The sequence below is a fragment of the Mustela lutreola genome, chromosome 8 (genome assembly GCF_030435805.1).
Source record: "Mustela lutreola isolate mMusLut2 chromosome 8, mMusLut2.pri, whole genome shotgun sequence".
Lineage (NCBI taxonomy): Eukaryota > Metazoa > Chordata > Mammalia > Carnivora > Mustelidae > Mustela > Mustela lutreola.
Genome location: NC_081297.1, coordinates 18085310 through 18111344, shown reverse-complemented (window position 1 = coordinate 18111344; position 26035 = coordinate 18085310). Strand labels below are relative to the sequence as shown.

Here is a 26035-nt window from a genome sequence, read left to right as displayed (position 1 = left end):
ACTGCAGAGCCCCCAACTTTGTGTGCAAATTTTGCCCAAATCTCTGGCAGATGGCTAAATCATGCTTGGCCGTGAAAATAAAGCTCAAAGATTGAATTAAGATTTGAGCTGCCATCCACGGCATGGGAGGCAGGGCTTGCAGTCTGAATCCAAATTAATTACCTGATTTTTTTTTTTTTTTTTTAAGTAGGCTCCATGTCCAACATAGAGCCCAATGCAGGGCTTGAACTCATATCATATATATATTATAATATAATCTGGCCCTGAGATCCAGGGCCAGATGCTTAACCAACTGAGCCACCCAGGCATCCTTAATTGGCTGATTTTTAAGAAATAACACACAATGTTCATAATGCCTGTAAAATCCAAAAATACTCAAAATACAATTTTATGTTGCTGATCTATTCTTGTGCAAAAAGACTATTAACACAGACTGATGCTGAGATGGTAGCTCAAAAATAGTGGAATGAGGTCTCTGAAAAGTGCCGAAAGAATAAAAGAAAAACAAACACTGTTAACTCGGAATTCTGTACCGACAGAATAATAATTTTCAAGATTGAAGTATCTGAAAGCTACTCTCAGATAAAGGAAAAACAGAAGGGTTGCATCCCTAGCAGTTCTGACCTACAAGAAACATTAAAGGAAGCTACTCAGACTGAAGAAAAATGATCCCAGGGAGAACTTCCCAACTTTAGGAAGGAATGTAGAGCATCAGAAATGGTCAAGATGTAAGACTATATTGTCTTAATTTCTTTCAAATACATATAAATGCTTAAAGCAAAACATGTAATATTGATGTAAATAAAACAACTTTAATTTGAAGAATGAAGAAATAAATCTATATAAACAAACATATATATTTTAATGTTTCTATATTTCAAGTGAAACTGCCAAAATTAAGTAAACTACAAAAAGTTAAGGATATAAATTATAATTGCTAAAGCAACCACGAAAATATAGACAAGAAGCCAAAATAATAATAAATAAATTGGGGGCACCTGGGTGGCTTATTCAGTGAGCCTCTGCCTTAGGCTCAGGTCATGATCCCAGAGCCCTGGGATCAAGCCCCAGATCAGGCTCCCTGGTCAGTGGGAGCCTGCTTCTCCCTCTTCTTCCACTCCTCCCCCTGCTCCTGCTCTCTCTCTCACTCTCTCTCAAATAAATAAATAAAATCTTTTTTAAAAGATAATAAAATATATTGGAATTCTAAAATATAGTAAAAGGACAGCCAAAAAAAAGAAAACAAAGAGAGAGAGAGAGAGAGAGAGAGAATAGAGGAAAGAACAATGAAAAACCCAGAGGGGACATATAGAAAACAAATTAAAAAATGGCAGACCTAAATCTAACCCTATCGATAATAACACTGAGTGTTGATAAAGTGAACAGACTAGATAAAATGCAGAAATAGGAAGAATGTATAAAACAGCAAGACCCAATTATTCACGGTCTATAACATAAGCACTTTAAGTATAAATATACAGAGAGGTTGAAAATACATACATGTATTAGAAAAAAATGCAATGCAAACATAAGAAGATTGGAGGTGCTACATTTATACATAACATGTATAGCACATTTCTGGATCAGAATTACTAGAGATAAAGAGGGACATTTTATAATGATTAAAGGGTCAATTCATGGGAAGACATAATACTTATAAATGCAAATGCATCTATTAACAGAGCTTTAAAACACATGGGTGTGGGGGCGCCTGGATGGCTCAGTGGGTTAAAGCCTCTGCCTTTGGCTCAGGTCATGATCTCAGGGCCCTGGGATCGAGCCCCACATTAGGCTCTCTGCTCAGCGAGGATACCAAAATGTGTAGGATGCTGCTCAGAGGGAGATTAATAGTTTTAAATGCTCAATTAAAAATAATGAAAGGCCTGAGATAAATGACCTCAAGTTCCACCCTAAGAAGGTTAAAAAAAAAAAAAAAAAAGAGAGAGAGAGAGAGAGAGAGAGAGAGAGAAAGAGCAAAGTAAACAAAAGTAAATAGAGGGGAGAAAAGGACAAAAATCAGGGCAGATATCAATGAAATAAAAAAGAAAAAAAAATAGAGAAAATAGAGCCAAAACGATTTCTTGAAAAAATCAGCAAAACCCCAACTAGAGGGGCACCTGGGTGGCTTAGTGGGTTAAGCCTCTGCCTTCGGCTCAGGTCATGATCCTGGGGTCCTGGGATTGAGCCCTGCATCGGGCTCTCTGCTCAGTAGGGAGCCTGCTTCCTCCTGTCTCTGTGCCTGCCTCTCTGCCTACTTGCGATCTCTGTCTGTCAAATAAATAAATAAAATCTTTAAAACAAAACAAAACAAAACAAAACAAAAACCCCACTAGACTGATCAAGAACATAATTTACTAATATCAGGAATAAAAGAGGATTCATTATTTCAGATCCTATAGATACTAGAGGGATAATATGAGAATGTTATAACCTCATATCAACAAATACACAATTAAATGGATAGATTGAATAATACAACAAAACAAAATGACATAGAAAATGTGAATAGCTCTATAGCTATTAAAGAAAATAAATCCACTATCAAAAACTTTTGCATAGGGGCACCTGGGTGACTCAGTGGGTTAGAGCCTCTGCCTTCAGCTCAGGTCATGGTCTCAGGGTCCTGGGATCAAGCCCTGCATCAGGCTCTCTGCGCAGCAGGGAGCCTGCTTCCTCCCCCACCCCCCGCCTGCCTCTCTGCCTACTTGTGATCTCTGTTTGTCAAATAAATAAATAAAATCTTTAAAAAAAACTTTTGCATAAAGAAAACTCTAGGCTCAGAGAGTTTCAATGGTGAAGTCTTCAAACATTTACGAAAGAAGTAACAGAAATCTTTTTACTAACACCACTAAAATTGTTTTCAGAAGATGGAGAAGACATATTTCTCAAGTCATTTTATGAAGCCAGCATAACACCAAAACCCAAAAAACAGACATATACCCAAAGAAAGAACATTTAGGGATCAATGTCCCTTATGAACATAGATTCAAAAGTCCTCAACATACTACTAACAAATTGAATGCGGCACTGTATAAAATGTAGGAAAGGTCATAACAAAGAGGGTTTTATCTCAAGAATGCAAAACTGCTTCAACATTCACAAACCAAAGTATTTCACCAGATTACAGGATAAAGAGGAAAAAATATTGTCATTTCAATAGCTGCGGAAAAAAAGCATTTGACAAAATTCAACAGCCGTTCATGAAAGACGCTCTCAGAAAACTAGGAATAAAAGGAAACTTCCTCAACCTGACAGATGACTGCCATGAGAAACTTAGAGCCAAATCATACTTAATGATGACATACTAAAGTTTGCCCCCTCTAAGTCTAGGAAAGAGGCAAGAGCACTTCTTCTCACCACTGTTACATAACACTATATTGCAAGTCCTAAACATAGTTATAAAACATTAAAGAGGGTGTCTGGGTGGCTAGATCAGTTAAGCATCTGCCTTTGGCTCGGGTCATGATCTCGGGGTCCTAGAATTAAACCCCACATCCCTTCTGCTTGTCCCTCTTTCTCTGCCCCTCCCCACAACTCATGCTCTTTCTCTCTCTCAGATAAATAAAATCCTGAAAAAAAAAAAGCACTAAAAAGAAATGAGGTACAAAGATCAGAAACAAAGTAAAACTGTCTCTATTTACAGAAGACCTGATTGTTTACATATCAATAATCTACAGATTCTTTACATTTGAAGAAATTTATGAAATTATTATTGAAACTATTAAGTGAATCTAACAAGGTTGGAGAATACAAAGTTATTGCATGTGAGACAGAGCTTGCAGTTTGAATCCAAGTTAATTACCTGATTTTTTTCTTAAGTAGGCTCCACGCCCAACATGGAGCCCAGCACAGGGCTTGAACTCATAACCCTGAGATCAAGACCTTAGCTGAGATCTAGAGCCAGATGCTTAACTGACTGAGCCATCCAGGCATCCCTAATTGGCTAATTTTAAAAAATTATAAAATCGATTGTATTTTTATATACCAGTACCAAACAATTGGAAATAAAACCTAAAAACAGCTCTATTTCAAATAGCATCAAAAATGATAAAATACGGGTCCCTGGGTGGCTCAGTGGGTTGGGGTCTCTGCCTTTGGTTTGGGTCTTGATCCCGGCGTCCTGGGATTGAGCCCCGTGTTGGGCTCTCTGCTCAGAGGGGAGCCTGCTTCCTCCTCTCTTTCTGCCTGCCTCTCTGCCTACTTGTGATCTCTGTCAAATGAATAAATAAATAATATATTTTAAAAAATGATTAAATACTTGGGAATAAATTTAACAAAAGATGTGCAAAAACATCTACATGGAAGAGGACAACATACTGGTAACAAAAACAAAGAAAAACCTCAATAGAGATGTGTACTATGCTCGTGGGTAGGATAATTCAGTCTAGTAGATGTTCATATGTCATGATCTTGGGGTCCTAGAATTAAACCCCACATCCCTTCTGCTTGTAATTCTCCTTGAATTTATCTGTAAATATATACCAGAATCCAAATCATAAGACACACTTATTTTTTTTTAAGTGGACAAGTTTTTTCTAAAATGGGTACGAAAATACAGGGAATTTAGAATTTTTGAAATGACTGAAAAAGAACAAAGGCAGAGGACTTACTGTTACTTGTTTTCAAGACCTATTATAAAGCCACAGAAATTAACATAGTGTAACATAGTGTAGTACTAGCTTAAGGATCAACAAATCATTACAACAGAATAGAGAGCCCCAGAATATATCTGGCTAATTTTCAACAAAGTTTCCAGAGCAATCAATCCAATGGAGGAAAAAAGTTTTCAATAAATATTGCTGGAACAAGTGGATATCTAACTGGGAAAAAGTATGAAATTTGACCCTTATGCCACACCTTCCACAAAAATTGATTTAATATAGTTCATACACCTGGGTTGCCTGGGTGGCTCAGTTGGTTAAGGTGCTGGCTCTTGATTTAGGCTCAGGTCATGATCTCAGGGTCCAGGGATGGAGCCCTGCTTCTGGCTCCATGCTCAGTGGGAGTCGGCTTGAGAAGTCTCTTTCCCTCTCTCTCTGCCCCTCCCCACACTTGCTCTCTCTCTTTTTCTCTGTCTCAAATAAATAAATACATCTTTAAAAATATACATAGATCATACATCTAAAGATGAGGTGTCTTGGGTTTTTTTTTTTTTTTTTTTTAAGAAGAAAACATACAAGAATATCTTCTTGACTTTAGGGTTGGCAAGGTTTCTAACCATACATAAAGCAATATCCATAAAGGAAAATAACTGATAAATTAGACTTTAAGAAAAAAAAATATTTTTCCACCAAAACATACTGTTAAGCAAATGGACAGAAAAGCCATAACTGGGGAGAAAATATTTAAAAACATATATCTGGCAAAAGACTGGCATCCAAGACACAATTTCTGTAATGTATGTTTAGTTTTGAAGAACCTCTCTAGTTACCTAGTTTCTCTGCGCTTTCTCACTAGTAATAATAATTTTTTAAAAAAACCCTCAATTTTTTTTGGCGCCTGGGTGGCTCAGTGGGTTAAGCTGCTGCCTTTGGCTCAGGTCATGATCTCAGGGTCCTGGGATCGAGTCCCGCATCGGGCTCTCTGCTCAGCAGGGAGCCTGCTTCCCTCTCTTTCTCTCTCTGCCTGCCTCTCCATCTACTTGTGATTTCTCTCTGTCAAATAAATAAATAAAAATCTTAAAAAAAAAACCCCTCAATTTTAAAATGGAATTTTACTTTGAAATACTTACAATTCTCATGCAATGAACACGAGAATGCAGCAAGAGTGTATAATACTCTTTACCTTCTTTCCCTAATGTTAACATCTTACAAAACTGTAGTGCACTATCATGACCAGGATATGGACATTGATACAACCCATCAGTCTTACTGAGATTTCCCTAGTATGCATTTGTATGTGTCAGTCATAGCAGTTGTGTAGGATTGTCTGTCCACCACCACAGTGAACATATAGCATCTTTGCCCTGATCTGCTGCCCTTTTGTAACACCCCACCTCCCTTACTGTGCCCCTCTCCTCATCCCCAACCCTGGAAACCACTAATTTGTTCTCCATTTCTAAAATGTTATCCTCTCAAAAGTGTTATATAACTGTATTGTATACCTGTAACACTTTATGTTAAATATACTGGAATTTTTAAAAGAGTGTTCTAGAAATGAATCAAATGATGTATAGCCTTTTGGAATCACTTGTTTCATTCTGCATAATGCCTCTGAGATTTGTCCCAAGTAGGTGCTGTACCATTAGTTCATTCCTTTTTGTTGCTCAACAGTATTCTGAGTATGGGTACCCCACAGTTTAACCCTCCACACGTTTAAGGATACATAGGTTGCTTTCTGGTTTTGACTATTGTGAATAAAACTATTTTGAACATTTGGGTGCAGTTATTTTGGTTTGTGTTTTGATTTCTCTGGGAAAATGTCTAAGAGTGCAATTGCTGGGTTATATTGTAATTGCATGGTTAGTTTTTAAAGAAACCATCAAACTGCTTTCCTAGTTATCCAGTTTCTCTCCCTCTTGCCAGGTTTTAGTGTTGTCACCACTTTTTAAAAATTTTAAAAACTGTCTGATAGGTCTATAGTGATATGTCAGAGTTGTTATATTTTGTATTTCCCCTATGATTCATAATATTGAACATTTTCTTATGTGCCACTTCAATAAAATGTCTGGTCATGTCCTTTGATCTTTTTCTAGTCGGATTTTTTTTTCTATTGTTGAGTTTTGAGAGGTCTTTATTTACCTTGGTGGTTAGTCTTTTGTGAGATATGTGGTTTGCAAATCTTTCCTCTAAGTCTGTAGCTTGTCTTTCACCTGCTTCATGGTGCTTTCATGGAGAAAAGCTTTTAATTTTGATGAGGTGTCTTATGGACTGAATCTTTGTGTCCCTGCAAAATTCATATGAGGAATCCTCAATGTGACGGTATTAGAAAGTGGAGCCTGGGGGAAGTAATTAAATTTAGATTAGATCATAAGAGTATTACACCCCCATGATGGGATTGATTTCCTTATAAGAAGAGGGAGACAGAGAGCTAGACTGCTCTAACTCTTGCTCTCTCGGTCACCTCCTCCTTCCCCACCTACTGAACACTTTACATGTACCACTGAAGAAAGGTCAAGCGAGTACACTGGGAGAAAATGTCTGTCCGTAATCCAGGAAGCAGGCTCTCACTAAACAGTTCAAATCTGCTGGCTCTTGATCTTGAACTTCCCAGCCTCCAGAACTGAGAGAAATAAATGCTTGTTGCTTAAGCCACATGATCTATATTATTTTGTCATAGCAGCCTGTGTATATTAATATAGGACAGAGTCCAAGCTATCAATCTTTCCTTCTATGAGTTGTGCTTTTGGTATCAAGACTAAGAACTCTTTGCTTAACTTTAGATCCCAAAGATTTTCTCTTCGTCCCCCCCCCCCATGTTTATGGTTTATATTTTTCATTTAAGTCTATGATCCATTTTGAATTATTCTTTGTGGTAGATACAATGTTTACATGAGGTCCATTTTTGGAGGCTACAGATGTCCAATTACTCCTCCATCAAATGTTGAAAAAGGCTATCCCTCCACCAGTAGACTGCTTCTACATTTATGTCAAAAAAAATCAGTTGAACATATTTGTGTGGATCTACTTCTGGGTTCACTGTTCTGCTCCATTCATGGGTCTAGACCTCTACAAATACCATAGTTCTTTGATTACTATAGCTATATAAGAAAACTTAACATCAGATAAAGTGAATCCTTGTAATTTATTCTTCTTTTTCAAGATCGTTTTAGGTATTCTAGGGCTTTATCTTTGGAATAAAACTATGTCAGCAAAAACACTTAGCTGGGATTTTGATAGAAGGCATTAAACTAGAACTCAGTTTGGGGGAGAACTGACATCTATACTACGTTGGGTTGTCCAATCCATGAACACAGTATGTCATTTACTTGAGTCTTTGATTTCTTTCATTAGCATTTTGTAATTACCAACATAAAGAACCTAAACATGTTTGGTAAACTTTATATCTATTTATGTTTCCTTTGGAGCAAGCACAAATCACACTGTACTTTTAAGTTTTGTTTTCATATGTTCATTCCTAACACACAGAAAGGCAGTTGATTTTTAGAAGGAAAATATTCAGTCTTTCGAGTCTGATGTAGGATAAAGAATTTTTTTTGGCACATGCTTTCCATCAATTTGAGGAAGTTCCTTTCCTTTCCTAGATTGCTGAGTTTTTTTTCATAAATGGGTGTTGGATTTTTTTCAAATGGTTTTTCTCCATTAATTGATATGATTCTGTGCTTGTCTTTATTAGCCTGTTCTTATAAATTTTATTGATTTATTTTTAAAAGTTGAACTGGACTTTCATATCATGAATAAATCCCAGTTGGTCATAATATATAATTTTTATACATAGCAGGTCTCAATTTGTTAATATTTTTTGAGCATTTTTGCACCTAAATTCACGCAGGATATTGCTCTAGTTTTCTTTTTTGCCTTCTGTCTTTGTACGGTTTTGGTATCATGGTAATACTAGCCTCATATAATGCACTGGAAAGTGATTGTGCCTCTTCTAACTTTCTGAAATGTATTGTGTAAAACTGGTGTTAATTCTTTAATGTCTGGTAAGATTCTCTAGTGAAACTATCCAGACATTCTGCAAATTCATTTTTCAGGAGCTTATAAATTACAAATTCATTTTTTTATGGTTTTATGACTTTTAAGATGATCTATTTCATCTTGATTGAATTTTGGTAGTTACTGGTTTTTGAGGAATTGCTCCATTTTTTTTTTTTTTGAGTTGTGAAATTCATGAGCATAAAGTTGTTTGTAGTTTTCCCAATTATTCTTTTTTCTTTTTCTTTTATTTTTTCAGTGTTCCAAGATTGTTTATGCACTACACCCAGGGGTCCATGCAATACGTGCCCTCCTTCATAATACCCACCATCAGGCCCTCCTAACCCTCTCCCCTCTCCCCTCCAAAACCCTCAGTTTGTTCCTCAGAGTCCACAGTCTCTCATGGTTCCTTTCCCCCTCTGATTTCCCCCAACTGACTTTTCTCCTTCACCCAATGTCTCCTTTGTTATTCCTTATGCTCCACAAGTAAGTGAAACCATATGATAATTGTCTCTCTGCTTGATTTATTTCACTCAGCATAATCTCCTCCAGTCCTGTCTATGTCGATACAAAAGTTGGGTATCCGTCCTTTCCAATTTCATCCTTTCCAATTTTCCAAAGAATCCATTATTCTTTTAAAGATGACAAGTTCTATAGTGGTATCTTATTTTATTCTTAAAGTTGGAGATTTGTATGTTTTACCCATCTCTTTCCATATTTATTAGTCATGCTAGAGGTTTATCAATTTTATTGTTTTATTTTCAAAAGACAGATTTTTGTTGATTTCCTCTGTTGTTTTCCTATTTTCGATTCCATTTATTTCTGCTAAAATTGTTATTATTCCCTTCCTTTCTGGTTGATTTGGGTTTATTTTGCTCTTCTGTTTCTAATTTCTTGAGGTAGAAACTTCGATTATTGATTTGAGACCTTCCTCTTCTCTCTTGTAAGCATTTGGAACAATATTTCCTTCTCAGCACGGCTTTAGCTGTATCTCATATATTTGATATGTTTTATGTTTCAATCTGCTTTAGGTACTTAAAAAATTGTACCGAGACTTCCCCTTAACTCTGTCTATTCCCAGTGTGCTGAGAGTTTTCATCATAAATATATATTGGAGTTTCTCATGTGTTTTTCCTAAACCTATCTGCTTTCTCGCTCCAACATTTTACATTTTTCCCATATACAAAATCCCCTTCTGCACCTTATTCTAGAAATCCTGTGGTTTTAGCTATTACATTTAGGTTTATGGTCCATGTGAGTTAAATTTTACATGAGATGTGAGGTGAGAGTTGAGATTCATTTTTGGTTTATAACTATCCAAGAGTTCCAGTACACTTTTTTGAAAAGATCATCCTTCCCTGCTTAAATTGACTCGGTACCTTTGTCAGAAATCAATTTGCCATATATGTTCCACTAGGTTTATTTCTGGGGTCTCTATTCCATTCCACCAATGTATATGTTTATCCTTACACCAACATCATTGTACCTTGACTATTATGCCTCTAGAATAAGTCTTGAAAGCAGGTTGTGTGAGTCCTTCAGCTTTGTTCTTTTTCAAAATTATTTCAGCTATGGAAGGTCCATGAATTTCCATATAAATTTTAGAGGAGGTTGCTGGTTCAAAAAACAAGCCTGCTATGATTTTAACTGGGATTGTGCTGAATCTATAAATAATTTTGGAGATAACTGGGAGTTTATATCTTCTAAATAATGAACATGCTATGTTTCTCCTTCTATTTAAGTCTTTAATTTCTCTCAGGAGTGTTTGTATGGTTTTGTACAGATTTTGTCAAATTTATCCATAAGCATTTCATATTTTTATGCTATTATAGTGGTGTTTTTAAACATTTTCATTTTTCATTGTTTATTGCTTGTATACAAACACTGTTTTTGTATCTTAATCTTTGTGACCTTGATAAGTTCACTTATTAATTCTAGTGGCTTTTTTGTAGATTCTTTAGGATTTCCTATATAGACAATCAAGTCATCCGGTAGTAAAAATAGTTCTACTTCTTCCTTTCTAATCTGGATACCATTTATTTCTTTTTCTTACATTATTAAACTGGTTGAGATCTAAAATACAATGTTGAATGGAAATGATAAGAGAAGAAATAATTTTTTTTTTATGTTCAGTTAGCCAACATGTAGTACATCATTAGGTTTTGATGTAGCGTTCAAAGATTCATTAGTTGTATATAACACTCAGAAGAGCAGAAATTCTTCTCTCATTTCTGGCGTTAGCCTTCAGCCTTTTCCCATGAAACATGACAGTAGTTTAAAATGTTTTATAGATACTCATTATAAGCTCTATTCCTATCTCACTGAGATATTTTTTTCTTTTTTTTTCTTAAGTTGGGTCCGCAACCAATGTCTAGCCGAACATGGTGCCTGAACTCACGATCCTGATATCAAGTCCTGGACGGAGATCAAGAATGGGACAATTAAACAACCGCACCACCCAAGAGCTTCTCACTAAGAGTTTTATCACAAATGTATATTGGACTCTCTCAAATGCTTTTTCTACATTTATCTGCCTTCTGGCTCATACATTTTACACTTTTACCCATATGCAAAACACACTCATAATCACCCAAGCCTCCAAAAATCCCATTCCATTACAGTGTCAGCATGAAGCCAAGAGCTCATTGTCTAAATCTGGTCCAGGTGCAGCTAACCCTCCTTGAGAACAGTCTATCTTGACCTGAAGATGCAGGAACTAAAGAGATGATTATCCAACCCCCACAGTCAACACACCATAGTGGGACATAGGATAACCTCTAGAGATCCTCTCCTTCCAAAAAAGGAGAGTGGGAGGCATATAACAATGACCAATCCATAGTATTTTTTGTTTCTCACCTCTAGAGATCCTCTCCTTCCAAAAAAGGAGAGTGGGAGGCATATAACAATGACCAATCCATAGTATTTTTTGTTTCTGCTAAGTTACTTTTGGTTTACATTCACCCCACAGAAAAGGTCACTGGTTCTTAGCCTAGTATGGGAGTTCACTACTGACCACCTCTTCTCACACACACACACACACACACACACACACACACACACACATTCTAGCATGCCCAGCACTGTGACTTCTGTTTCTGGTTTGCCCAGACTGGTGAATGCCCTAAGGGAAAGATCAGTTTGGAATGTTAAGTTCTCCCTAATGTTTCTCCCTTGACATTTGATTTTACCTGGTAATCCCTCTCTTGTCAATTCTTTGGTGCTTTATTTATAAAGATGTTTATACTATTTCATCTACATTTTTTTGTTGCCTTTATTCTGGGAGTTGGTTGGACTGCCTAGCTTATTTGCCAGTTTACCCCACTAATCAGTATCAGTGTGTGTAATGGAAAAAGTTTAGGCCCTCTTTCCCAAAGAGTTTGAATTTTCCCTCAGAATCCTCTTACTACATTGGAGTTGATACACAGAATCATGTCTGCTCTTGGAGGAACTTTCAGGTCTCTAGCTACCAGGAGGACCAACCATTCTGGTTTGCCTGACTGGGGGGTTTCTAGATACAAGACTCTCTGCGTTAAGCCTAGAGAAGTTCTGGTCCTGGTCATACCAGAGCAGGTCACCCTCTCAGCTATGACTCAGCTATGACATCACTAAGTGTAGGTGTGAGTAACCCACTCTCTTTTCTCGGAGGAGGAAAGGAACCATCACACTTTCCAGTGGGGACAGATAATCCATGGCCCCACAGCTCCTTAATCTTTCCCCTGCCTGTTAGTTTACCAGTGAGATGGCTCAACTGTACTGAAGTAAGTTCTCTGGGAGACTTGATACTGACGGCATTGGTGCTACTTTCTTGAGCCCAAATCTGAATGATCTTAAGGGAGCATTTCCCTGGCCAGGAAGCTTCTAGAACAAAGATGCACTAGATGGAACCGGTAACCTTTCCTACCTCCACAATAAATGTAAAACGTTGTATGGAGCTCAGGTTTTTCTCCTGCAGCACATTCCATGATTCATCCTGCTGGCCTAGACTAACGTCATCTTGCAGTGGAGGAATAAAAGACCAAGGCAGAGTGTCCTCTCTTCATTTTCTTCCTGTAAATTGTTCCTAGTGAACTTTATACGTATACCATATATGCTACTGGTACTTACGGCTCTTACCCCTGCATAACATCTAGGATTACTATAGCACAACACTGGGTATTCCCCACAGTGAACATTTACTGCAACTACTACTCAGTGACAGATAAATGACAATTTCCTCTAGCAAAAATTTGGAGCTTTCTGCCTGAACTCAGCACTAATGGCTTGTGTCCATTGCAATGTAGTAGTGTAACATTCTGACAGAGAGGTGTCAAGGGGGAGAATCAGGGACTAAATGAATTAAATAGAAACAAAGGAAATAGGATCAGGACTAGAACAGAACAAAGACATTTCCCTTAACCACATCTGGCTAAGAGTTTTTTCTTATTAAAGAGAGCAGCAGATCTCAGTGGATGGTCCAAGGATCCATGGGGTTCCCAAAATCTTTAGGGCTTTCCCAACATCATTATTATTTTCCTAACATGACAAAGATAATTTTTCACTCTCCTGCTCTCTCCAGTACACAGTGCAGTTTTCCAGAGGCTCTGTGATATTTACCCTGATAGAATGAACGCAGAGGCAGATATAAGGATCCAGCTGTCTTCTAGTCAGACATATTCAAGAAGTTTGCAAAAATGTAAGGCAATACCACTCTTACTAAACCTTTTTGGTTTTGGAAAATATTTTTATAGATAATATGCTATTTATTTTTAGCATGTAAGAGATTATTGTTATTTTCAAATGAACTAATAAATAATTTGATTGTATTTTAATTTCACAGGCAATAAATATTAGCTGATAAAAACCAATCTAAACCAAATCTCCTTCGAGGCCTCAATAATTTTTAAGAGTGGAAAGGGATCCGGAGATCAGAAAGTTTGAGAACCACTGGAACAAAACCTATAAATTAATACTGGAGAGTACACTGTAGTTAGTTCCCGTATTGTGTAGCTGTGTCACATGTGTATTAACAGTATTACCTGCTTATGAAACTATATGTGGTTCATGCCATAGTGTGGGCTAAGTCATTTTCAACTAACCATTTTTAAAACTCATTCCTTCATTTGCTCATAACAAATATTTGAGTTTCTACTCTGTGGCAGCCACCATGGTAGGTTTTGAGGGTACAACTGTGAACAGGATGCACTTCCTGATTTCAAGTAGCTCACCAGATGGAAATAGCAGATCAATCAACAGATCCTCTCCACAGAACACGAGGAGAGCCACAAGAGGGGGACTATGTGAGGGTGGGCAGCTGCTCCGGTCTAGGGGAGTAAGAGGGAGGAGTTCCCAGAGGTATTATCTGACCTCTGACCTGAGGGACAAGCCAGAGCTAACCAAGGAAGGACACTTTAGGAAGAGGGAACCACACAGAAGAAACAGTGCTCTGAGACATCTGGTAATATACCTCCTGATTTTAAGTGGACAAATGTGACTAATGTGCCTGCTGATTTCACTGGGGATGAATTGTGGCACGGGCCTGAAGGCTTCATTGTGGTAGATTTGGAGTGACATTGGCTCAAGGGAACTATTCCTTTCACAAGCTCTGCCCTCTGCCCTGTGGCTTAGAAGTAGATCGTGAAGGCTGAGCAGATCTACCAGAAGTCCAGAACTACATGAAAAAAGCACATTTCCTGACTGGTGGGCAGGAACTTATGGACAGTGAGTCAGGAACTGCTCGGATAGTAGAACGTGCTCTGTGGTCTGCCAACTTTATGGGGATTCAGTCACCTTGAGCCACTACTCAGGTTGCACTCGTCTTCATTCATTGCCACAATTCCCGAAGCTATAATGTAAATGCAGTTTCCCACAGATTACTGAAAGCATTCCCCAGGTTTCAAAGTAGCAACAGTTGGGAAACTGTAGATTCTACCTGTGGAACACACATCAGAACAGTAACGGTACCCGTGATGGGAGCCTGGGTGGCTCAGTCAGTTGGGCGTCTGACTCTCGACTTCAGCTCAGGTCATGATCTCAAGGTTGTGAGATCGAGCCCCTGTGGGCCGCACTGCTGGGCATGGGGCCTCCTTAAGATCTCTCTCTTCCTCTCCCCTTGCCCTTCGCCCCATTTGCACACTCACTCTCTCTCTAAAAAACCAAAATTTAAAAATGGAGAACAGTGGTAATGAGAACTGATATAATAACCTAAATTTTTTCAAATACATAAGCCTATGCAAAGAAATTCAGTCATATATTTTATTATAGTAAATATCTGGGTCACCAAAGTACTGGTTTGCTAGTTGAATGACCAACACTGCCACATTACCTGACAGACTTGAGGCATGACTCCAAGGGAACTCAGGCAATAGGGAGCCCAGTTATAGGTTCAAGGCCAACCGTAGCAGTAATTTGGTGCTATGCCCCCCCAATGAGAGGTTATAGCAACATTTGTAGCTCCTTTCTATCTTAAGTCTAGATTGTCCCTAGAGGCCAAATACACTGGGATGAAATAGATGAAAAATAAGTTAAAATTAAGAGTTCAGTTATAGTACTTTTCTGATGAGGACAATTTTTTTTTTTTTTTAAACCAAGAAGGTGAGTGATCTGTATACTGAAAACTATAAGCCACTGATGAAAGAAATTGAAGAAGACACAAATAAATGGAAAGATATCTCATGTTCATGGACTGGAAGAATTAACATTGTTAAAAGGGCTATACTACTCAAAGCCAATACAATCCCTATTAAAATTCCACTTTTTACAGAAGGTGCTTTTTACCAAGGTAGAAAAAATAATTCTAAAACTTATATGGAACCACAAAAGACCACCCCCCACCAAAAAAAAAAAAAGAAAAAAAAAACCCAAAAAACAAAAACCAAAAAAAAAAAAAAAAAACAAGCAATCTGAGAAAGAAGAACAAATCAGGAGACATCACACTTCATGATTTCAAACTATATTATGAAGCTATAGTAATCAAAATAATATTAGCATAAAGATAGCTAGGGGTACTAGCATAAAGACAGACACATACACCAAAAGAAACAGAGTCAAGAGTCCAAAAATAAACCTATGAATAAACGGTCAACTAATATTTGACAAAGGAGTCAAGGACACTCAAGAAAAGATGGTCTCTTCAATAAATGGTGCTGGGAAAATTGTACCTTCACATGTCAAAGAATGAAACTAGACCCCTATCTTATGTCACTCTTAAAAATTAACTCAAAATAAATTACAGACTTAAATATAAAGCCTGGAGTCATAAAACTCCTTTAAGAAAACATAAGAGAAAAGCTGCTTGACATAGGGCTCAGCAGTGATTTTTTTGGATATGAGAACTAACGCACAAGTAATGAAATAAAAAATAAACAAGTGAGACTACATCACATTCAAGAACTACTGCACAGCGAAACAATAAACAACACGAAACAGCAACTTATGGAATGGCAGAAAACATTTGGAAATCATATATCTGGTAAGGGATTAATATTCAAAATCTCATAAAACTCCATGGCCAAAACAAAATTTAAAAAAACCAACAACAAATAATCCAATTAAAAATCAGCAGATGATTGAAACACCTGGGTGGCTGGGTAGTTGAGTGTCTGATTCCTTGTTTCAGCAGGTCATGATTTCGGGGTCATGGGTTCGAGCCCCATGTCCAGCTTCCTGCTCAGTCTAGAGTCTGTTTGTCCCTCCCTGCACTCATGTGCCTATGTGCACATGTGTGTGCATGCTTTCTCTAATAAATAAGCAAAAATCTTTAAAAAAATGGGTAGATGACCTAAGTAGACATTTTTCAAAGAAGATATTCAAATGGCCAACAGGTACCTGTAAAGCTATTCAGCATTGTTAATCATCAGGGAAATGCAAATCAAAACCATTGATGAGCTATGGCCTCATGCTGGGCAGAATGGCTTTCACTAAAGATAATAAGGGTGGGCAAAAATGTGGAGAAAATGGAGTGCTTGTGCCCTGCTGGTGGGAATGTCAATTGGCTCAGCCACTATGGAAAACAGTATGAAGTTTCCTCAAAAGGATTAAAAATAGAATTACCATATAACCCAGCCATTCTACTTCTGACCATTTAACTGAAGGAAGCAAAATCACCATCTCAAAAAGCTATCTGCAGCCCCACAGTCATTGCAACCATTGTTATTCATAATGGCCAACAGGAAACAACCTAAGTGTCCATTAACAGATGAATGGATGGAGAAAATTGGTGTAACTATAATGGAATAGTACTTGGCCATAAAAAAGAAGGAAATCCTATGATTTGTGACAACATGGCTGGGTCTTGAGGACATTAAGCTAAAATAAATCAGAGGAAGACAAATATCATACCATCACTCGTACATGGAATCTAAAACACCGAACTTAAAGAAACTGATTGGTGATTGCCAGGGCTGGGATGTGGAGTGAGGTCGGCAAAATGGATGAAGGTGTTCACAGCACATAAACTTCTCATCATAATATAATACACTACATGGTGACTCTAGTTAAGAATACTGTATTGTGTATTTGAGAAATTGCTAAGAGAGCAAATCTTGGACGTTCTTATCACAAGAAAACAAATTTTGTAACTACGTGTGGTGAGGGATGTTGACTAGATTTTCTGTGGTGATCACTTTACAGTATACGCATATATCAAATCATTTTGTTGTACACCTAGAGCCAATACAAAGTTCTGGGCAATTCATCTCAATTTTTAAAACGGATAAATGAAAGCCACAACACATAGAAATCATAGGAAGATACAAAATTATTCCCCTCAAGCCAATCGCAGGATAGCATCACTCCAAATTTCATGGCTTACTTATACTTAATGAGACCAGAAAATAAACTGCATTGGAAAACAGTAATAGACAAGCATGAACAAAACCCCTTCCGTGAGAGAGTTGTCAATTTCTATAAAATGACTGCCTCCACTCCACCTAGTCTCCCACTTCTCCATCTAGGTGCAATCATCAGTCCAGAAACCTTCATTTCTGGAAAAAAGTACCGTGGCAAGAAACAAAGAAAACCCAAGACAGCCGCAGAGCCAGCCGCCTCCCGAGTTAGCAACAGAATGCCTTGGTAGCAGGGAGGGGCGCCCAGTTGTGACCTTGCTGGGCCCAAAGGTCTGCCATGGAAAATTTGTCATGAGAAGACCCTTAAGCAGACTCCCTGTTCAGAAATCACGATCCCCTAAACCAATTCTGAGCATGCCCAAGGCTCCTGGGCAGCAGGGCGGGTGGGAGGGGGTGAGGTTTGTGATGCAAGATCTTGCTGCTTGGCAACAAGCGAGGTGCTCCACAAACTTCCAAACAACAAAATAAAACATGATTGGTTTCCCTGTGGGCAATGTAATAGTTAACAGTTAACAGCTTACGGTATAAATAAAGAGGCCAGGTAGGATTATGGGTTCTGTTCACAGTATCGGCACTCAAGGGAGTCGGATTATTTCTCTGACGTCGCTAACGAAGTGACAATATGACATTTGCTTCCCATTCTAGAAAAACATTTTCAATTTTAATGACAATGTGCACGTTTAGTTTGTTCGGAAAAGCAATTCCTAGACTTCGGAAAAATGACAGAAGGAGGTGGGGAGAGAAGAAATCAACTATATACTATACACAACTATACAACTATATCCTCAAATAATGGAGGCGATTTTTATAGGCCAGGTATCTAAAAGTAAAGAGTTCAAAATGATGTTATTTTTCAGCACATGGTTTCTGTGAACAGCTAACCATAATTTTTTTCCTTGCCTGCATTCCCAAGTTGGTTTCATAGAAGGCTTTATTGTCGTCCCAGAGCATTGTCTTGCATTAATTTCTATGACAAGGAACCCAAAACACATGGTGCTGAGAGTAACAAAACAGAGTAAGGGAAACAGTCATGACTTGGCACAAAGTGTGACAAGCTGTAAAAAAGGGAATGTTTCAATATCTGAAGTGGTGTTGACTTCCTATGAACAACCTTTTCTCTTCTAAACAGTATCATATTCTTTTCAAGCACATTTGGAACGCAAGTCAAGCTGTGTTTTATTTTTGATTATAATAAACACAGTCAGTTTCCTGTAACAAAGACGTACTAGTGGTGACCAGTTGAAAGCCAAAGTACACCACCATAAGCTGGGCGGGGGGTGAGGTGGCGGGGCCTAGGGAGTGGGTAGTCAACAGATAAAATAAAAGAGCAGCCGTCTGGAAAGTTCTCTTAAAAGAACATAAAAAGGCAGTGTTTTCTTATGAGACTAACACAGAATGCCAAAATATCTAGCTGGGCTCTTTTTTTGTTGTTGTCACTTATGGCAATTTGTAACTAAAAATAGCAAATCCTTCAAAATAGTGGGCTCTCCTGTGTGTGTGTGTGTGTGTGTGTGTGTGTGTGTGTGTATGTGTGTTTTAATCACCATTATAAAACTCAAAAACTCTGGACAGTTCTTTAAATGGTAACACGATTTCTTTTGGAAGACTCATCTATGTGGCAGCTTATTATGTTTATCATAGTACTAATCAAACTATTGTCTTACAATGATCATTTAAAAATGTTTATAGAAAAAGGGAAGGGGGTGAAGAGATACAAACTCCCAGTCTTAAAATAAATAAGTCACAGGGTTGCAAAGTACAGCATGGGAAATAGTGTCAAAAATACTGTCACAACGTCGTACGGTGACCACACTTACGATGGTGAGCATAGCTTAAGGTATGGAATCATCCGCCGAATCACTATGTTGCGCAATTGAAACTAATATAACATCGTGTGTCAACTATGCTTCAATTTAAAAAGTTTATAATTAGGCATGCACTTAGATTGACCAAGGGGAAATCATAGTTTATAGATAAAGTTTATAAAGCTTTCATGATTAAATTGAATTCCTGATCTCAAATTCATTAGGAAATAATGTAAATCACCTTACCATTTCTTGAACTAATGCTTTTTCATAATCAAGCTCACACAGTAATCTGTCTCTACCATCAAACAGCTAAAAGAGAAGAATATTACATTTTGATTAAAGGAAAGAACAGAACGCCTAAAATTCCTCCTCAGTAGAATTTAGCAACACATATTTTGATTTTAAACAGGAGAAAAGAGGATCATAATACGATTTAGAAAATTTAAATGTCTGTAGATTCTCATGTAACAATAATATATTATGATACAATTATTGTATTTTTACTAGAAAAGCAAGCAATATACACACAGGAAATGCCAATTTATTTATAATCTTCCTCACACAACCCCAACAAAATGTGCATCTATATATAATAAAGTAAGTAGAGTCTGTCAAGAAGAGCAATTCTGCTTTTCCTTTATAGGACCCATTTCTTTTATTTTAGATTTTTGTGTTCTATTTCGTGTACAACAGATTCTCTTCATGCCAGCTGAAAACAGCCATCAAAGAGCGTACACTCTAGGGACACTCTACTTCTATGTCTTGCCTCACTGTCTTCAATGATTATTTGCCATTTGTGTATATTTATATTACATTACATTTTATACACTGATATAACTGATATATATCATGATATGTATTATCAATGATATATATCATATTATGTATTATATATCAGTTATGTAATATATATGCATATATGTATATGACATATAATATATGTCAGTGATATATTATATACATATATTGTATGTCAATTATACATGCTGATAAACTTCAAACCTTGGTTCTGACATCCACTCAATTAATTCATATATTCATCATTTAATACACATGAATGGAACACCTTTTAGATGCCAGGAGGTCTATGTTCATCTATGGAGTTACAGAAATGAAGTAGAACAGAACATTTCCTCTGGAGCATCTACAATATGGTAGGAAAACAATGTGAAAAATGACCATAATACATAAGAAAATATGTTAATAAGCCATATTTTCAGGTGGTTAAAAAGCATAAAGATCCACATATCCCACATATAACCACATATAACCACATATATCCCACATATAACCACATTATAATCAGATCAAGTGACCTACCAGGTATAAAGTAGAAAAGAGAGAGTAGAGATTGACTCTCAATTTCTCATCTGTTCTTGGGATTGATGAACAATCAAAGTCATTCATTTAAGTGGGGGAAAACAGCAGAATCCAGATTCAAGGGGTAATGAGCTCAAGTTTTGACAGTGAGTTTGATGCATATGTAAAGAATTTTTTCAGCAAACATTTCTTAAGTCTGATGACTAAGAATATAAACAAGACAGTTCCTGACCTCAAGAGAGCAAAGAATCCCAGGTACGCAGGGCCACAGAAAGAACTTCTAATTTCCATAGGAAATGGATGGGGACTGTTGAAGTGCGTGTAACACTGAAATTAAAGATGAAAACAGAGTTGAAACTAGAGATGGGGTGTTCAGGGTAATCATGAAGCAGGAGAGGAAGTTTGGAATCACTGGTAAGCAAGCGTGCCAGTTATGGGAGAGACTGACGTCAGCTAGAGAGAAAATGAGGAAGACCAAGGATAAACAGAGTACCCAAGAATGGCATTCAAGAGGAAAATGGAAGATAAGAAGCCACTGACAGATATTGCTTAGGAAGGAAGGAAGAATCGTGTGACAAATCAGAAGTGAACATTGGTGCAGAAGAGTCTATGACACAGCCAGTAGTCCTGTCACATACGGCAGATAATCCAGGAAGGAAAAAATCTAAGAAGGATCAAAGGCAATATGAACCTCACTGTGACCTTATCCACAGGAAAAACTAGCATCGGGGGAGTGAAAAGGGGGCTGGTAAACACAGATTTCTTTTAAATAGTATTTGAAGTACAGTAAATGGCAATGGGTTAGGTGTGATTAAGGTCAATGGATAGCACCAAGATGATGGTTTCACCGTGTCTTAGGCCAGAGGGAAATTTTAAAAGGCATAAGAGTGAAAGGGGCTGATGAAGAAAGTTCCAGAAGAGAAGGAAGAGATGATTCAGGGAATAGATGGAAGGATGAGTCAGGGCAAAGAAGAATGATCCTGTTTGGATCAAAACAAGTAAAGGTAAGGCTAGGTAAGATAAGCCACAGAGGAAGAGAAAGCAGAAGGGGCGGGGGAAATCAAGTGTTTGCCATGTTTTCTGTGAATTAGGAAGTAGTGTGGAGGATGGAATATGGAAACTGAGAAAAGTAATGGTAAGATTAGAAGAGCTGTAGGGGATAGTAGGAAAGGGTGTTAATTAGATCCAAGTAAAATGATAGACAGAGAGAGGGTGCATCCACTCTGGGTTAAAACCCCATACACTTGGAAATGCCACCAGCAGGTAAGGATTGACCCATCTCCACGGGAGCAGGGCTGAGGAACAGTGGGGACTGGCTAGACAGGAGCCTCTGAAGGAACACAGCAGTATAGTTGATAAGGTGTGAGGGTCGACGGCAGGGTTAGGGGAGGTAATGGAATGAGGTGGAAGGAAAGGAAAAGATTCTGTTTTGAGTCATCATACCTTGGTCTGAAAAGGAGTGTCACCAAATTTTCAATGGGTGTCAAAGGCCATTAACCCCAATCCTTCCTGCCTCTTAGATCACTCTTCTCAGTGACCTCTTCTGCTTTATGTCTCCACTGTCTTTCATCTTTCCATTGGCATCATTCAAAAATATTCTAGTTTCTTCTTTAAAAAATTTCCTCCCTCAGCCTCACGTCCCTCTCCAACTACTCCCCTACTTCTCCCTGACCAGTCACAGCCCAACTTCTAGAGGGCTGCCCACACTCACTGTCTCCACTTTTGCATTCACCCAGCTTCTCACCTGCTCCCACAGTTTCAGGTAAATCACTCTCATTAACATCACGGGGGTCACCCTGTTGCCTAATCTTCCCTTTTGAGCTTTTAGCATGGCTGGTGGCAGGACACACTGCAAAGGAAATTCTCCCTTGCTTTGCTTCCAGGATGTCCCCTCTCTGGCTTTCCTCATTGCCTGTTTTCATCTTTACTCAAATGCTCACCAGCCTGAACTTCTCTTTTACCTCTCTTGCCTTCAACCATATCAATGACCGTAGAGTTTACTGCCTAAACATCCCTAGAATTCATCCTTCCCAGTCATCCCCAGCATCTCACTGTCCTCTTTCTGTTTCAGATTATACTTCTCCTGGTTTATCCAAGTAACCTCTGAACCGGTCTCTCTGGTTCTAGATTTTCCTTCCTTCTGCTCATTTTCTTTCTGAGACATGAATCCAATCCTTCCCCAACACTTAAAGGTCCCCCATGGCCTCAGAAGGCAATGCAAATCCCTTGGCATGATTAATAATCCCTGCCAGGAGCCCTGCTTCTTGCCACCCCTGACTCTCACATACCCTCAGCTGTAGGCAGTCACATGCACTGACTTCCCTTCTGCATGTTTCTAACCCTTCCCACCTCCCATGTCCCCTTCCTGGCTTATTAGAACCGCTCTTCTGGGAGTCAGCTCAGACTCCTTCCTCCAACCTTCCTGGACCCCTTAAAATCCATGCTGGGCTCTCCCATGAGGCCCAGAGCAATCTGTACTCAGTCTTACACTGCCCTGCCTCCTGATGCTGACCACACGCCGGGCTGTCATCTCTGACTTCTGGCTGACTCCCTCCCAGAAGGATTTGTAATATGGCCACAGCTAGGAAACAGATTCAGCTGTTATTAGATTATTGGAATTTTAACATGAAAGTTACTGAATATCATAAAAGACAGTGCTTTAAGCCCTGATGGGTGGCAAGAGATCAGCTTAACCAGCTACAGGCCATTTTCAACTTCGTTTTCACTGAATCCAGGGGTAAACAAGACAAGGTGTGTCTTATCCTGGGGCTTCTGAGCTGCTCACCTGTTCCCCGTCTTCCTGCCCCAAGACAAATGCTCATACATAGCTCACTGGATTCCTACCTCATGCTTCAGCCATACCAAATCACAAAAGAGTCCACAAACACATCTCACACTTATGCATTCATGCTCTGAACCTAGCACTTCCACCCTCCTACCTACCTGGAAAGATCAGCTCCACTGAAGGAGTGTGAAATAGGTGTGGAACTGTGTGTGAAGCCTTTCTAGAACCTTCCAGGTAAAGCTAGACATCTTTTCTCTATGTACATACTTCCATTACAGTCCACGTCACACAGCCCTAGGATTTTTGTCTCTTGCTCTAGATTTATTCTGCTCTATAGCAGGGCTGTGTGTGTGTATGTGTGTGTGTGTGTGTATGTGTGTGATTTTTATATCTTGACAGTAGCTTAATGCCTGGCACTAAAAGGATTTAATAAACATTACTGAATTAATTGATTTAGTGGAGGATATTGGAAACCAAACCAGTAAATATCAGCTCGTGTTTGTTCAACAACTCCTGACGTGCTTTCCAATCAGCAAAGCACTTGGACGTGCATTATCTCATTCTACCCTCACAGTAAGCCTGTGAGAGACAGGAAGTAGGATAAGGCACTGGCCCAAGGGACCACAGTGGCAGAAATGAAAGAGGAAACCAAGGTTCAAGAGTCTTTCTGCTCAATACCAAATTGTGCCTGTATTCAATGTTCTGTGGTGGTCCAGTACATATAAAGAAAAAAAGAAAAGAGAAAGGATTTAAAAGACGATCAATCAGGCTAGGAATCTGCTATATTTGTCTAGGAGAGAGTTGTGAATTAAAAATATGGCCTAAGATATACACATATATATGTATATATTTTGAATTTTATAGTAGCCTTGTTAAAAGTAAGAGAAATATGAGAAATTAATTTTAATAATATATTTTTATCCAAATACTCATTCAAAATATTATCATCTCAATGTGTAATAATCAATTTTAAAAAGCACTGCTGAGATATTTCACTTAAATGCAGTCTTTGAAACCCAGTGTGTACTTCTCACATACAGCATATCTCAGTGTCGGGGCTAAAACTTCATCAGAAATACCTGATCTGTATTTAGATTGCATAAAGTTTACAGAAGAAAAAGCAGATTCACATACCAAGTTATTTAAAATATACATAAAGGTTTCCCAATAAACTGAAACAAATATCAGTTTTTAAATTTAAATTAAAACATTAAAATGAAATATAATTAAAAACTGAGTTCTTCAGTTGCACCAGATACAACTCGTATGGTCAGCTAGCCACATGGGGCTACCACTGGCCGGTGCGGACCTAAGGAAGCTGAGGATGCATTTAACTGGAATCTTTACACTCACACAGGGTATATAACTCGTCATTCGAAGGGGTATGTCTCTTTCTAATTGGTGGTTTCCTAGTCAGATTTTTTGCTTTAATTTTTTGCACTCCTCGCAGAGAATAGTAAGGTTCCACAACTCATCTCTACCAGTGACAGGATAGAATGAACACTTCTAGAAACATTTAAACCTTCCTTGGAGGCTAAGTGACACTGGAAAGCTGGGACTATCTTTTCAGTTGTCGACATTGATGCCAAGAAGGCTAAAGTTGTCTGTCCACAGACTCTTGTTTTCTCTGCGAGGATGGGACTCCTGCTTTTTCTGCTGCGAATGGGGCAAGTGCAAGAAAATGAACTTGCTCCGCAAACCCCTGTGATGGGTCTGGTTTTCAGAGAAAACATCTCCCACCTCTGACCCTTTGGGGTAACCAAGTCTTTAAAAAATAGTTTGTAAGAGTGATCTTATTGAAAACCCAAGAATACCCTGAACTGTAAAATCAGCTTGAAATTTGGACCCAAACTTAGGCACAGGTGGCTGTTCGCTGGAAACACCGCTAGTGCCTCTGCAGGACTGAATGTTTCATTAAAACTGAATGTTATCCAGTTTCAATTAATTTTCATTTTCAAACTGGCACTCAATTTGGTGAGAACATTGATGTTTATTTGGAATAAATCAGGGATATAAATACACATTTTCGCCTGTAAATTTCCTGAACTCTAAACACATTCTCATTCTATGAATCACTCAGAGAGCATCTGTCCATGTGCACCAAGTACTGTGCTCAGCACTGGGAATATTCCAGAAACGGAGATGTTACCATCTCTGCCCTCATGAGGCTAGCAGTGCGGCAGGGAAGATGGCCCTTCGCTGAAAATGTGCTGATAACTACGATGGGATGCTGCCATAGAGAGTTAAGAAAGCACAAAGCAGGGGAGCCCAACCTGTGCTGCTGTGGTCCTCCTGCCTTGGATGCCCTGGGAGATCTTGACCTTCCTGACACCAAAAGAAATCCTGTTCAAAATGCAGATTCCCTGCATAGCATAAGCCCAGTTCATGTGCAAACACAAAAATGAACATGAAGCCCCATCTGGGCTGAAAACAAGATTGCTCGTTCTTAATAATAGAATTCTCCCACTAGCACATCTTCGGACCCCTGGTATCATATAACTTTCCAGTTCCTTACAGTCAACAAGGTAGATAACTCAGTTATCCCAAAGAAATGAACTATCTGTACATTAATTCATTTTCAAGGCAGAATCCTTATTGATTACCAGAGACCTTACCCAAATCACGGGAGAGATTAAATGCAGAAAGTCCCCAAGACAAGCGGGACACAGTGTGATCTCACCCGTCGTGCCGGTATTTCAATGT

The 26035-nt window shown here is 38.4% G+C and overlaps 1 protein-coding gene across 1 annotated transcript in view; it reads right to left on the bottom strand.

Annotated features, from left to right (window-relative positions):
• The window catches only part of C8H10orf67 (chromosome 8 C10orf67 homolog), a 143130-nt gene that overhangs the window by 55652 nt on the left and 61443 nt on the right, over positions 1 to 26035 (bottom strand). Inside the window, exon 8 of the mRNA XM_059183932.1 lies at positions 19471 to 19536. Within this exon, the coding sequence (XP_059039915.1) occupies positions 19471 to 19536 (66 nt within the window). The remainder of the gene's footprint in view (positions 1 to 19470; positions 19537 to 26035) is intronic.